This window comes from Arachis hypogaea, chromosome 6, assembly GCF_003086295.3.
Source record: "Arachis hypogaea cultivar Tifrunner chromosome 6, arahy.Tifrunner.gnm2.J5K5, whole genome shotgun sequence".
In the NCBI taxonomy this organism is placed as follows: domain Eukaryota; kingdom Viridiplantae; phylum Streptophyta; class Magnoliopsida; order Fabales; family Fabaceae; genus Arachis; species Arachis hypogaea.
This window is the reverse complement of record NC_092041.1, coordinates 109168153-109183680: the sequence shown is the minus strand read 5'-3', so window position 1 is coordinate 109183680 and position 15528 is coordinate 109168153. Positions and strand designations below refer to the sequence as shown.

The 15528-nt window shown below is 28.9% G+C and overlaps 2 protein-coding genes across 2 annotated transcripts; one reads left to right on the top strand and one right to left on the bottom strand.

Moving 5' to 3' along the window:
- The first annotated feature begins 1977 nt into the window (after nt 1–1977).
- Nucleotides 1978–8622, top strand: LOC112755591 (indole-3-pyruvate monooxygenase YUCCA6). Its single transcript, XM_025803778.3, has 4 exons — nt 1978–2918; nt 5259–5507; nt 6960–7082; nt 7776–8622. Exons 1-4 carry the CDS (start codon nt 2244–2246, stop codon nt 7995–7997), a joined length of 1269 nt encoding a protein of 422 aa, XP_025659563.1. The 5' UTR covers nt 1978–2243; the 3' UTR covers nt 7998–8622.
- A 5113-nt stretch (nt 8623–13735) lies between these two features.
- LOC112757774 (uncharacterized) lies at nt 13736–14185 on the bottom strand. Its single transcript, XM_025806331.1, has 2 exons — nt 14110–14185; nt 13736–14028 (listed from the first exon to the last, which is right to left on the bottom strand). The coding sequence occupies exons 1-2, from the start codon at nt 14183–14185 to the stop codon at nt 13736–13738; spliced, it is 369 nt and encodes a 122-aa protein (XP_025662116.1).
- Between the last annotated feature and the right edge of the window lie 1343 nt (nt 14186–15528).

Sequence of the window (15528 nt, the reverse complement as noted above, 5' to 3'; positions counted from 1 at the left end):
TATTTACAATGTTACCCCTAATCTATTATTATTAATAATTATCAATATAAATTTAATTTTAATAGTTTTAATACATTATTATAATAGAGATTCACATTTAAACATTATATGTGTATTAGATAAATAATTTATAAAATTATAATATTTTATAATATCTATAAAATACAATAAAATATAAATAAATAAAAATATTTATACTTTATTTTATTATAAGGGTATTAATGTAATTTTATACTATTATCATTTTCTTTCTTTTCACTTTTCGTTTCATTCAAATAAAAGAAAATTTTTTCTCTATTTTCTTTCTATTCATTTTCTCTTCATCCAAACAACATACATATAATTCTACTTTTTTCTCTATTTTTTTCTTCTCATTTTTTTTCCTCTTATTTTCTTTTCTTCTATTTTCTTTTTTACATCCAAACAAAGCCTAAACTCAATTAGACTTTTAACCCAACCACTAACATATTTGTCATTAACATTAATTTTAGTGTTTTCTAAACTCAACAGATAGGTAATTAATTTTTTATTAAAAAATAATTAGTAAATGATATGAGTCGGTAATTTTGATTATCAAAATATTTTATGTTTATCTGAATTGGTAATTGAAAAATAAAAAATTATAAATTTAGATAAAAATTAATTTACTATTGCTAAAAATATTTAGATTGCTGTTTTAATGAAATTACTAACATTTAAAACAAAGCATAAATTTTAAAATAAATTCATTTAGAATGGACCAAAATAAAATTGACCAAAATAAATTAAATTTGAGTATATTTAAAAATAGGATAAATTATACACCCTTTTCTAGAGTAAATAACATACAGAGAGAGAGAGAGAGAGAGAGAGAGAGAGAGAGAGAGAGAGAGAGAGAGAGAGAGAGAGAGAGAGAGAGAGAGAGAGAGAGAGAGAGAGAGAGAGATGTTAGCATCATATGTATAAGGGAGGTCAAACTTTCATATTACAAATATATAGGGATGCATACATACATAGAACAAAAATAGCATGTTTACATAAAAAAAAATCAATTATCAAATAAGCTATATCGTAAATATATAGAAATATTTCGTATGTTTGTATTTGTAGTGCTTAAAAGTTAAAAATATTTTTAAAGATCTTAAAGATAATTTTTTAAAAATCAACTGTATTTATTAAAAATAAGTCTAATATTATATGTAATAAATATCTAAATTTATTATTATATTTAAATTTATTTTATTAATATAATTGATATTATTTATATTTATGAATTTTTTAATTTAATTTACTAAACATAAATATTATTACTTTTAACCAATTATCCTTCAAAAGTCAACTTTAATTAAAAAAAAATTATGAACCCAACCCTAAATATCCCACCAATGTAGGTGACATGTTGGACACAATTCTTTGGTTCCACTAGGACCAAGTTGAGCCGCACCACATTGTCCAATGTCGAGTACAGTGATCATCACCACCGCCTATATTTTTCTGCAAATAAATTACATCCGCTTGCTAATTTAATCATTATTACAAATCAAAGTATAATCTTTCTATATTCATTAAGAAAATTTGAATTCGAATTTCACTCTTAATTCTAAAAAAAAATATATATGCGTTTATTTGCAACACCATCCAACAGTCAAACTAGTAGTAATCTCCTCTCATACGATAGTAACTGCTGCATGTTGGTGGTTTTCACATGTACGAATTCTATGGAATTTTTTCGTGATTATTTATATATGTGCGTTTAACATATAGCTAGGTATATATTGTTTTATAATAATAGTTACAACAAAAATCCAATAATTAAAAGTTATTGTGGTGTGAGCACACAATACTATTCAGTTTACTAAAATTAAGGTATACGATTAATTTCATTTTTTTTAAACAATTCAATACCTCAATTTCTCTCCAAATAAAAAAAAATCTAAGTAATAACTAACACTTTTTCTTTTATACAAAATATTATTGACTCCGGACATTCTCAAGTTAAGTTTTTTATTATTACCTGCAACAACTCGTAATTTGTCGCTTCTAATTTTACCACTTGCTTCTGCTCATATAAGTATATTTCATTGAAGCCATAGGAATATAAATATAGAGAGATGTCACCATCCTTCTCATACTCTCTTTTCTCTTTAATTAGTTACATACTTTTCACTTACACTTAACCCAACGCAACATAAATTCTCAGTTTCTCAATTCACTCACTACCTGTACGTGCAAAATAAAGCACAAGCAATTTGAAGGTATCGTTGATGGATTATTGTGAAAGAGAGCAAGAAGGGAAGCGGTTACACGATCCCTTAATAAGTGGGAAGAAGGCGGAGCGATGCGTGTGGGTGCCGGGTCCAGTGATAGTGGGAGCAGGGCCGTCGGGACTAGCAGCAGCAGCGTGTCTGAAGGAAAAAGGCGTGGCAAGCGTGATTCTAGAAAGATCGAATTGCATAGCTTCTTTATGGCAGCTAAACACCTACGACCGACTTCGCCTTCATCTTCCAAAACAATTCTGCCAGCTTCCTCTCATGGGATTCCCCTCTAACTTCCCCACTTACCCTACCAAGCAGCAGTTCATCCGCTATCTTGAATCCTACGCCGAGCACTTCGCCATTCAGCCCAGGTTCAACGAGGCTGTGAAGGAAGCGGAGTTCGATTCCTCCTTGGGGTTGTGGCGAGTGAAGACAACGACGGCGACGGAGTTTGTGTGCCGGTGGGTTATAGTGGCGACAGGGGAGAATGCGGAGGCTGTGGTGCCTGAGATTGAGGGGAGGGGGGAGTTTGGCGGTACTATAAAGCACACAAGCTTGTATAAGAGTGGGGGAGAGTTCAAAGGGAAGAAGGTTTTGGTGGTTGGGTGTGGAAATTCGGGTATGGAAGTTTGTTTGGATCTTTGCAACCATAATGCCACTCCTTCTCTTGTCGTCAGAGATACGGTAACAAACTAACAATTCTTTCCCCTTTTTTATTTTTTTTTATTAATATCCATTTAATTGAAGTTAATAACTGAAAACTGTTAGATAATTTGACTAATTTGACTAAATTTTTATTTAATAACGATCAGATATTAACTTTACGTACAGTTGATTTCGCCTGAATTTTCACCTTATTAATTGTTCAAGAAAAAAATATGTTTTTACTTGTGAAAATTAAATTGTCAATTTTACATTTTAATGCCTAAAATAGTAATCTAGTATATTTTCTTTTTGGCTTCTTTTTCTATTCTTCTAAAATTATCTAAATAAAAAATCTTTAAAATTAACAGTTTTTAGTAATTTTAGTTAATATTTAAATATTAAATTATTTTTAATAAATAAATTTTATTAATTTATATTAATTATATATATAAATTCTGATAAATATAAATGTAAATTATATTTAAATTTATACGTGTTAATAATATATTTTTTGTTTATAAATTTCTGTGAATATAAATATAAATTATTAATTTAAAATAACAATATTTGCTGATGATGTATCGTTGTTGGTATCTGAAAGTGAAAATAGGTATATATATATATGGCAAGAAAGATTGTTTAAGTTATTTTGGTTAAAAAAAGTTTACATACATTTTCCTTCGGTTTTGGAAGTTAGAAGATTGCTAATTTAAGTAGCAACAAGACACTCCACTTTTCTTTTGAGTGTCTGTGTACGTGTCTTTTTTTATATAAAAACTGGTAGCTAGTATGATATAATTTGTCAAAATCACTAATTACTAATAATTCTTAATCAGAAACATGAAATTTGCAATCCTACTTGTGCTCATTCAAATGTTTAGCCCTCATCTTTTGTTATGTTTTTGTTGTTGTTTTTCCTTTTTTTTTAATAAAAAAATGAAAAACTTTTCTGGCAAATTACTAAACCCACGTTTCAGTTATCTTATTCTCTATTTGTGGCTTCAAATACCAATGGATTGATCAATAAGGTGACTCATCAGGAAGCTTTCATTTTTTTTCTTTTTTTTAAATATTAAGCATTATTATAATATTAATTTTGAGGGCAGCATAAGTAGTAGTATACTAGTATATAAGAATAATAATGTTATTGAAACATTGATATTTCACTTTCTTGATATTCTCATCACGCACGCGCAGCATGGGTTCGAAGCATACATAAGATAGCAAGTGATTTATAAAACCTTAAGATACTTTTTCCCCACTTCCCACGATTTTATTAGCAAAAGTGACACTCATTCAATTCCATAATGTATATAGAGAAAGAGAGCGTGGCCTGAAAAAATTTAAGGCCTACCAATAAGTTCCATAATCCTCACACATCATAAGCTCCTATAACACCTTTTACTCCTTTTCTCTTTCCACTTTCTTTTTCATCAAGTGAAGCACCTGTCTTCACTTTTATAATTTAATGAATTTCTGAGCTGTGATGATGGAGAAACACTTGGATGTTCTCTCAAATCAGAATGTTCGGGAAAAAAAAAATTGTTTCCGTTTTCTATATATATATTTTATAGAATCCTACAAATAAACACATGAAAAGTGAAAATAAATGAAACTTATAAAATTATATATAAGGTTTTTTTTTCGTGGATCCTAAGCTATTGAATTGATGAGTTTGACACCATTTAATTATCTTATGTAATTTAATATTTATAATTTTATGCATTTAATATTCATAATTTTATGCATGTAATATTTATAATTATATATTTATTTATTTAATATTTAATTATTTTAGAGATTATTAATGAATGTAAAATATGATAAAAATATTAACTAAGGAATAAAAGATAAGATAACTTTTGATTGCTTTGGACTAATTTTTTATTATTTTTAAAATATTTTTTTAAAATATAGGGCTTTCGTTATGAGTAATTTAAAAACATTTTTGTTATTGGTTAATTTTTAAGTTTATAAAGTATAACATGAAAACAAAAGCTTAATATGAAAAATAATAACTTTTAAAACATCAGCAAGTATTATCAAGGGTTCATTTTTAACTACTTCTTAGTAAGTAATAAGTATTATATTATTTGTAACTAAATAAATTTTAACTCTTTATTTATTATATTTTATATCAATATTTTATATTTAAAATTTAAAATCTAAAATTTAAAAAGTTAGAATATTTTATTTTTTATTTTTTTTTACCTTTAATATATAATAAGTTAATTATAGAAAGTATTGTACTTCTTGCTTTCTATATAGCTCATTAGTAGTTATTAAGATACTCATGAGTAAAAATTCAAAGAAATAAAAATAAGAAAATTTCTCCATATCATTATGATGATACTTTTTTTTATTTCTACTTTGTTGAAGGTACACATCCTACCAAGAGAGATGCTGGGAAAATCAACTTTTGGGTTGTCCATGTGGCTGCTCAAGTGGCTGCCCATACAACTTGTTGATCGCCTCCTCCTGATCGTGTCATGGCTGATGCTCGGCAACACTTCGCGGTTTGGATTGGATCGGCCTCCTTTGGGTCCCCTTCAACTCAAGAACCTGTCCGGAAAGACACCAGTGCTTGATGTGGGTACCCTTGCCAAGATTAAAAGTGGACATATTATGGTACTTTTTCCTTGCTTCCTTTTTTATCATCAAATTACATTCAATCTTAACTCCCCATCATTATTGCTCTCATCTTATGCATTTTAATTTGGATATGATTGAACTAATAACTGTAATATAAGAGATTTTGCTAGCTAGCTAGGTTTTATCAAGTTTAATTACCAATCAATAAAATTTATAGTTTTTGGTTATCATTTTTTGTCATTAATTTAATTTGTTTAGTCTAAATAATATGATCAAATATTATTAGCCAACACTTTTAAATATTAATAACTAACTACTAATAAAAAATAATAAATTTTACTAACATTCTAACATTTCTCTTAATTATATTCTCATATATATGCATGAAGTATGCAAATTATTATATTGTTAGTTTAATTTATTGTTAAATTTATATTAACCAGTGAAATTTATTGATACATAAGTGTCTATTAATTAAAAACTTCAACGCAAAAAGGCCTATTTGGGGGGGGGGGGGGGTTAATGGTCGTTTATGTTTATTAGATGCGATGAATCAGTGAATTTCAAAATAAAAATATTAATTTATTTTTTTTCTTTTATTTAAAATTTTTAAAATAGCAAAAATAACTAAACGTAGATATAACTTAAGTGCTTTTTTTTTTCCTAATAGTATTTATTTTCTAAATATCATACAAAAATATATATAAATATGATAGGCTTAAAAATTATAATTGAATATTCTAATTAGATATATCGTGTGGCCATCTAAACTTAGATCTAGAGTTTTTTGTATAACTAGTTTTTTTTTTTTTAAGTTAGAAGTGAGATTCGAATTCGAGACCTCTAAATAAAGATGGTATAACTATTTTTTTTTAAGTTAGAAGTGAGATTTGAATTCGAAACCTCTAAATAAAGATAAAAAAAATTAAATTATTTGAGTTATAATTTATTGGTTTCTAGTTTCGTATAACTAATCTTAATAGCATTGCTTTTTTATTATTATATTTCTTTTTTGAATCTCAACTGATGAACTAACATTTTGAGAATATCTGGTCCATAATTTCAATGAAATGACATCTCTATTTATTCAGTTTTCCACCTGCACTTTTAAAATTTGCATCATTGTGCTGTGTTTTCAATCAAATCATGCACATGGTTTTAAGGATCTCCAAGATTTTTCACTATTAGAAAAGTAAATCGAAGGAACCATCATTATGTCAATCATGTCTGGTGCGCGTAATTATGTTCCTTAGTTTTTTTTGTCTGATCTCTGCAGTCCACTTAGTACCTTTCCATATTGGTTGTATACATGAAGATAGTTAAAATTATTTCATATTACAATTTACATAAATATATTGCTTTATTTTTAAGGACTGATTTATTTGAATCAAACCAAATCAATAATTTTTATTATAAGATAGTTTACAAATAATTAAAGTATAAAATGAATTAATCAAAATAACAAGTGAAATTAAACTTTGGGTGCAGATACGTCCGGGAATCAAGCGACTAAGACGTCATACAGTGGAATTCGTTGATGGAAGGATAGAGAAGTTTGATGCAATTATATTTGCAACTGGTTACAAAAGCAATGTGCCCTATTGGCTAAAGGTATGTCACTACAATGTTTTCTCCTTTAACTTTTCCCTCTTTTCTTTTTAACCAACCATTCAAAACGAAATTCTGTGGTAATATTATTTAGATTCTACATCTAAATTGGTTACAAAGAATTTTAGCTTGACATTTTAGTTTTTAACACATTTTTATTTTTTAGAAGTCTTTAAAATTTCTCTTGTCCAACAGATTAATTTTTTCTTTGTTCTCGATTACTTGAGTAAGAAATTTCTAATAAATTTATTATTAGATAATTAGATCTTCAAAAATACTTTCTAATAAAATCATTCTAATGGAATAATCTCAAAATTTTGTAGTAAATAAAAATTTGTTTGCGACCTCAGGATCAGAAATTATTTTTAATATGGAGATAAAAATAGTGTTTTGTTTGAATATTGATATTTAAAGTATATTATAGTATTGTAAATATATAAAAAAGAGTGTTCAACACGCATCATGCTTATTATCAAGATGTTAACACATATCCAATACGTATCTTGTGTGTTGCCTGGATATTGACACATATCCAACAACACGTATTCTGTAATTACACTAAATAATTTTATTTTTAACAAAAATACTAATATTTTTTTTATATAAAAAAATTAGCCCCAAAGGATTCCATTTAAAATTTTTTGGAGATTAATTTAGATATTTATTCTATTATTTAATAAAAACAATTATGTTCAGGAAGGGGATATGTTCTCAAAGGAAGATGGGTACCCTAAGAAGCCATTCCCAAATGGATGGAAGGGAGAAAATGGTCTTTATGCAGTTGGTTTTACCAAAAGAGGTCTACTTGGAGCATCCATGGATGCCAAGAACATAGCAAAAGACATTGAAAGATGTTGGAAAGCTGAGGCAAAGCATAGTACTTTTTCTCTCTCACTTTTGCCACAATCAGTTTCATGAGGAGAGGGTGGTAATTAAAGTTAATTCATTACACATGTTGGACATGGAGGATTTTGTTTTGGTGCATCACACATACATGTGCACTATGTTACAAAAAAAAATTAAAGTGGTGCTCCTCCAATCCATATATGTAATTAAAAGTGGCCCAACAAAAAAGAAAGGAAGGAAAATGGTGGGAAACTAAGCTTAACTTTCATGGATTTAACTGTCAACTTGGCTTTGAGAATGAGACGTTGAATTGCAGTTGAAGCAAAGAAATTAAAGGCCTTTTTCTTTTTGGAAAACAGCTATATGGACATCTTGCACAGTGCAATTAAGGGAAACAAAATGATGAAGGAGGGTGGTGACGGCGGCGGCGGTGGTTAAAGAGGAAATTTTCCATAAAAATTGTTTTGTTAATATGTTTGAGAAATATGTGATTGTTGATTAACCTTTTTTTTATGGGATTTTACTTTTTTTGGTAGTAGGGTATAAACTTTTTCTGTAACTTTTAAATTATGTGTTTTGTCCGACTTTAATTTGAGTTTAAGTTTATTTGTAAAAGTATTACATAATCAGAAACATATATAATCAAAATTTTAATTAAAAGTTAATAATAATAATTTAATTTAATAATAACAAGTAATCATGAGATCCACTTCTTCATCTATTGACCGAAAACAATGTCAAAGCATTTTGGAAATGAATTTAACTAACATATATGTTTACATACTAAAATTATTATTGTTATTATACATTTTTAAATTTTGTACTTTAATAAATAAATAAATAATAAATACATAAAAAATTTAAATTTTATCTACACAAACTTTTTTAATAGGTGATCTTAATATTGATAAAAATAACAAAAATATTTTTTTTCATAAGTAGTAAATAATTTTTATATTTAACAATCAACTTGTGCATTTAATTCAATTGATAAGTTTTTGTAAAAATATTTAATGATTTAGAAGATGCACAAATAAAATCAAAGTAAAATTCAATCTCTAATTTTTTTTTTAAATAAATTTCGATCATTCACGAAAAATAAATTCATCACTTGGCGTAAAATCACAAAAAAAATAATTATTTTATCAAAGATGTCCCTACCTAAATAATTCTCTTCCTTCAGCTAAACTAATATTCACGAAAATAAAATATTTTTCTGGCATCAGTTCTCTGTCCTTGGGATCCTCTTATTTGGCCATAAAAAGGAGAGAAATTGATAAAAAAAAAAAAAAAAACAACTTCGAACTCATCTTCTCTAAGTGATCTTCCCGCATTTGAACAAAGTTATTGTTCTTTCCAAATCAAAATAAAAACAATAGTATTATTGCTCTTCCATCGTCATTTTAAATTGTTCTTGAAATTTAGAGCTATAAAATAAATTATACATAAAGTTATAACCTTTTATTCACATAGTATTTCATTGTTTTATTTACAATACATATGTAATTGAGTTGAAGTCAACTAGTGTATAGCACAAGCATTCCAAACCTTTCTACTCCTCTGCAAAATTTCATCCTTTTCGGGCTTGAGGTTTGGAATTGTGACGACATATTTGGACATGTCAACATATTTTTTGTATTGTTGTCATGTTTGATATTTTGTTAATTATTTAACTTTAATTTCACAGTGGGACTATATTGGAACTAAATAAATTTTTTTTGAATTTAAATAAGACACTTTAAACTTTAAAGATCAAAACAAGATTACGCCGAAACGTAAATGACCAATTTAATACTTTACTCTATTAAATATATGCAAGTTTGTTTCAACAATATTTTTTTTAAAAAAAAACACTAACTAATACATAGCTAAGTCATCTTCTTTTCTTTTTCTATAGTTTGTTTCATAATTTACCTAGATTTAGGAAATATCATGCATAACTAGAAAAACTTAATAGATATTTAGAATTCAGTTAAATATAATTTTAGTCTACTTACAGATACTCGATCTGTTGGGTACTTAATTCGCATCTAAAAGTGACCCGCGTGCTATCTCATGACTTATTGAGAACCTAGCCAGCTAGCGAAAATTTTTAAACGGACAGGTCTAAGAGAAAGGACCCACTTAAATATAGAGTATAAATAAGGAAGAGTACGTCACATTTTTATCCTAATTAGCCGTCTTGTCGTATGAACACTGACTTTAGTATTGAAGTGTCCTTACAAGTGATTCCACTCGTTGATCTACCAACAACTTAGACGATTATCCTACTCACGAAACTCAGACTCGGGTCCAAATCATCCATCTCAACTAGTTGCTCCAACTCCCATACCATCCGAACCACCATTCACTCAAACAACCGTACAGATTCAATCTCCCTCCTCCTTCTCAAGACTTACTAAACCGTTATTAATGTTCTTTTGTTTGTTATGTAGAATGAATTTTCGCTGTTACAATTTGCTATTGTAAACCGTTATTATTAATGGTTTTTTTTTTCTTTGAAACGCACTTAACACAATAGGTTGTGTGAATTTACACAAGCCACCCGGTGTACATCTTGAAAAAAAAAATAAAAAATAAAAATATTATATCCGCATAAAATATTAGTTATTATATATTTTTATTTAATATTTATTTTTAATATATATTTATACAATACATGATTTAGTAATTAATTTTTTTAGGAGCATGAGTATAAATAATAAAATACTCCCTTCATCCAATCTATGCAAAAATCAAAAGCAAAGCTAGATTAATTATTTAGGAGACCATAATTCAAATATTCAAATAAATTTTTATAATTAAAAATATACTTAATAAAAAATATAAATTACAATCTATAATCTTTATGAAATATAAAAATTATATTTTAATTCAAAATAAAATATTTAAAATTTAGAACAATAATATTAGTATTATAACATCAATAATACAAAATTATAATTAAATAGTTAAATAACAAAAAAAACTAAATAAACAAAATAACGTATAATTACAAACATAAAATTAATTTATATAGGTAAATTAAGTAAACAATCAAATATATAAAAAATATAAAAAAAAGCAATTAAACAAGACTAACAGACAAATAAAAGTAATTTGTTTAAATCAAAGAAAAAATTAAAATATACTTTATCTATTCTATTACCTATATATAATATATGACTATATGTCTTAGTTGTTGGTTTAATAGTATTGTTGCAGAAAAAAAAAGGTAAAAATAACATCTTTTTTTTTTTTAAATAGAGAATCACTCATTGAGTTAGAATTTTTTTTTAATTTTCAGAAAAAAAACAAGAATCAAAATCTCAAAGAATAAAAGATAAAAAAAATTAAAGAGATAAAAGAAAAAAATAAAAAATTTCTTTGAGTAGATGAGTGTAATGGGAAGATAATAAAATTTATATTTTACTTTTTAAATAAGTTAGCCTATAATATTTTCTTAACACAATACAAAAATATTTGAACTTTATGTTTATGTTTTCCACTAAATTATTAATGAATTATATTTATAATTAAAAAAAAAAGCTGATTTTTTTATGAAAAAGGAGGTGTATAATATAATTTAAAGGACTATTTGATCTCTATAAAAATTAATTTTTTCATTAACAAAAATTATAGGATTTATTTTACTATAAAATAAAAAAAACTTTTATTTTTCGAAAAAAATAATCACAACTTTAATTTCTAGGATACATTTTTTTTTTGTATTTGAAGCAAGTTAGCCGTATCCCAATGAACTCTAAGTTATTTATAGAGTTTGCCATATTCCGGCGAACTTCACATTGAGTTCACCCAAATATAAAAGTCGTGGGAGAACCACTTCATTTTTCACGTTTTTATTTTTTTTTTCAACTCTTTTCACTCTCATCCTTCTTTCTCTTGAATTGTTGAAGTTTATGGTCTCTTCAGTTGGCCAAATTCAGATAATTCTGTTATTCTATTTTATTTTTATGTTTGATTTGTTGTTGTTCTGTTTTTCATGTTTCACGTTTTCATTTTACCTTTTCACTCTATTCGCTCTCATTCTCTCTCATCTTCGAAGGTGATTTTTTTGATATCGTTGAAGTTACTGATTTTTTTAGTAGTTTTAAATAATTCTATTATAATGTTTGCCTTTTTTTTTATTTGTTGTTATTTATTATTTGAATATGTTTTTTTAGCAAGTTAGATTAAGTTATTAGTTATGTTAATTAGTTTGATTAGCGGACGATACATTTAGTTACATGATTTTGTATGTGTTATTTGTTTAGAATATGTAAAATGATAATGTGGTTATGAATAGATGTTAGGTTAAAAAAAAATTATTTTGATTATTGTTTCGTTTGAACTAACTAGGGTTAATTTTGATAATTTCATTTTTCTTTTCTTTCTTTCATTTGATTATTGCCAAATATGATTAGTAATTTAATATAATTAATTTTAAATTATGTTATTTTATCTAGATAATTGTTTACGTCCAATTGATTATGTTATTTAGATTTATTTTAAACATATCTCATAAAAATTTAGTTAATTTAAAATTATTTTATTTTAATTTATTCTATTAGAGTGTAATTTCATGGAGCAAGAATTATTGGATACGAGGATACCCTTTATAGACTGGATTAAGTTGATCATATTGTAGGCAGACTTGACCGAGTATTACACATTATAACTCATGTCTTTTATGTATGTGAAATTTGAATTTGTGTTATTACTTGTTGAGTCTTTTTTGTTTCGCTAATTTATTTTAATTGGTAGGTGCCTCGGGTCTTGTGTATCAGAAGAAATTTATTAAGATGTTCGCTCGAGCAAATTAGGCCACATCTTAGATGAGCAGGATTCGAGCATCTTACCTGCATGGTAGAGTGGGAGCATGACTAGCCATAGGTCTCAGTGCTGATCGAGAGATGGCGACCCGAGTCCTATACGTTTCACCTGCGGGGAGATGACTATCAACTTGCATAACGTGGCCTACCAATTAGGACTCGTCATTGATAGAAATCCAGTCAGTGGCTGCATCGGCGAGTGGGAGCAGTTCTACCAGGAAAGGTCCATTGAGGACCTGTGTCAGCAGCTATTGGGTGTTGTTTTGGGCCCCAATGATAGACAATTACAGACCAAATGGATTGTCAAGCTAACTTGGTCAGAATACTATTTGCGAGAAGTTAGAAGAGCGCCTACTGCATTATACCAGAGGATATATTATGCAGATAATCGGGGGCATTCTGTTTCCGGATACCTCTGACTCTCGGGGTGCACATTAAGTGAACGTGGTCCTCGACTAATCAAACTGATAAACATTCAGAGTATTAACGTGCTTCGAGTTGAACTCTATGTCCTTCATCAACATATGTGAGAATTCAGTACTAACTTGAAACTGTGCCTAAGTCTTTGAACTTTTCTTTCCAAAAAGTTCATCCAAACGGAAGTAGGTTGACTTAACAAGAGCCGTGATGGCTAGATTATGAGAATCCTTCATGATAGCGTTGATACACTCTGAGATGTTTGTTGTCATGTGTCCAAACTGATGATCTTCATCTGTATATTATGTCCACTAGAAACGAGGCATTTCTTCAAACCAACTTGTGTTTGCGACATTCTCGCCCCTCAAATGACCAAAATAATGATCGAACTCCCGGTGTGACTTTGAATATGCTGCATTGAACTTTTTTCAAATCCTTGTTCTTGAAGCGAGTCATGAAGTTGGCAGCAATATGTCATGTACAAAATGCCTAGAAGACATGTCGCGGTTTCCATAAACTTCCATCGATGTTCAAAGCAGCAGCAATCAATTTGTACCTTTCTGAAATTACTAACATGTCTGGTTAGGGTGTAACATGCTGCTTCAGATACGAAAGAAAAAATGATCGAGCCTCCTTCGTCTCATCCTCGACAACTGCAAATGTAATAGGCAATATGTTTGAATTGCCATCTTGAGCAATAGCCGTCAGCAACGTGCCTCCATATTTACCATACAAGTGGATGCCATCAATAGAAATAAGTGGTTTACAGTGCTCAAAAGTCTCAACACACAGGAAAAACGTCCAAAACACCCGATGAAACATCACAGTATCAGCTGAAGCAGGCCAAGGTTGTATTACAACTTGAACCCAAGTACCTAAATAACCCCAGATGTTATAATACAAGAGAACTGACTACGTTAAGCATACATAACTAAAGACAATATGATGAATCTTACCAGATAAGTACATCTGTATAGCGAATAACCAACGAGAAAGATTGTTGTATGACTCCTCACAGTCTCCATATATCATACTATGGACTATTTTCTTTGCAAGTCAAACCTTTCGGTAGGACACCTTGTAACCGAAGTAATTCTCCACACCTCTTTACAAAACCCTTATGCTGATGGTTGGATCTGCTTTGATCCTCGTGAATATGTGCTGAGCAATCACCTTTGATTTCAACCTTCGATGGTCTTGGCTCACCAATGTTTGCATGCAAGTGTGAGGACCATTGTATCTCCTCACCTCCTATTTTTCTTGTTTTCGACGATAAGATATGCGTATGTTCGATTCACAACTGGACCCAAATTGGATACATTGTATAACATAATTTAACTGGTCACTCTCTATTATTTTATATTCCACAGCCCTCCTGATGCTGTAAGTAGGGATGGAAATAGGCCAGGCCAGGCCAGACTTTACTCTTAACAGGCCAGGCCTGTAATAGAGTATATTGGCCTTAGTCTGGCCTGTAGCCTGGTATGGGCTTTTTAATGAGTACTGAGTCTGGCCTGTTGTTAAATCTGACCTGACCTGAAGCCTCTCAATAGGCCTATTTTTTTTAATAATAATTAAATTTAAGATATAATTTAATTTTTAAAATTATAAAATAAAAAATAATAAATTTATGAATAATATTGATACAAAATACACATATATAATTAAAGAGATAAATAGTTGAGTGGATAAAGGTATTATTATAAGATAGAAGACCCAAGTTCAAATCTTTCTAATAGCATTTTTACTAGTATAATAAAATTCTCTATATATATTTGCAGGCTCAGGCCGGTCTGACAGGCCCAACAGGCTATTTCAAAAGCCTAGGCCTGGCCTTTTAAAGAATATAGGCTTTTTTAATAGCCTGAAACTAGACCTATTTTCTATCAGGCCAGGCTAGGCCAGGCTGTAGGCCCCTGGCAGGCCGCCTGACCTATTTCCACCCCTAGCTGTAAGTCTTAACGTCCAACATGACTTCCTCCTTGTTTTCAAATTGTTGTCCAATCTTAAACTCATTGATGGAATCCTTTTAGGGGCCTCCATGACTAAATAAACAATCTGAAGTCATTGCCTCGAGATTCAAAGTGAAAAAGTGATTCGACCGGTAGTATGATCGAGAAATGGCAGACTGTGTCACCGCGATTTGTGTGTCACCGTAGTAGTTTATCTCTTTCTCCTCTTCCTCATCCTTATCAAAAATTTTCGTTGGTTCAGCCTCAACTTCTTCACCATCATCGGGATTAACCTAATAGAAATCCGTTATCGGGTTTCTAATCGCAAAACTCTCATGACTTTCAACATCAGATTGCATCATACCATCATTAGAGTGTTCAACGTTTGACCCCTCTTGACTATCTTCAGGTGGCATATTTAGG

What these genes read in the sequence shown, in the direction of transcription:
- LOC112755591 (XM_025803778.3), top strand. Translation starts at nt 2,244, where the DNA reads ATGGATTATTGTGAAAGAGAGCAAGAAGGGAAGCGGTTACACGATCCC. An exon ending in CTCTTGTCGTCAGAGATACG is followed by an intron (nt 2,919 to 5,258) that starts GTAACAAACTAA and finishes ACTTTGTTGAAG; the next exon opens with GTACACATCCTACCAAGAGA. An exon ending in ATGTGCCCTATTGGCTAAAG is followed by an intron (nt 7,083 to 7,775) that starts GTATGTCACTAC and finishes AATTATGTTCAG; the next exon opens with GAAGGGGATATGTTCTCAAA.
- LOC112757774 (XM_025806331.1), bottom strand. Translation starts at nt 14,185, where the DNA reads ATGATATATGGAGACTGTGAGGAGTCATACAACAATCTTTCTCGTTGG. An exon ending in TATACAGATGTACTTATCTG is followed by an intron (nt 14,029 to 14,109) that starts GTAAGATTCATC and finishes GGGGTTATTTAG; the next exon opens with GTACTTGGGTTCAAGTTGTA.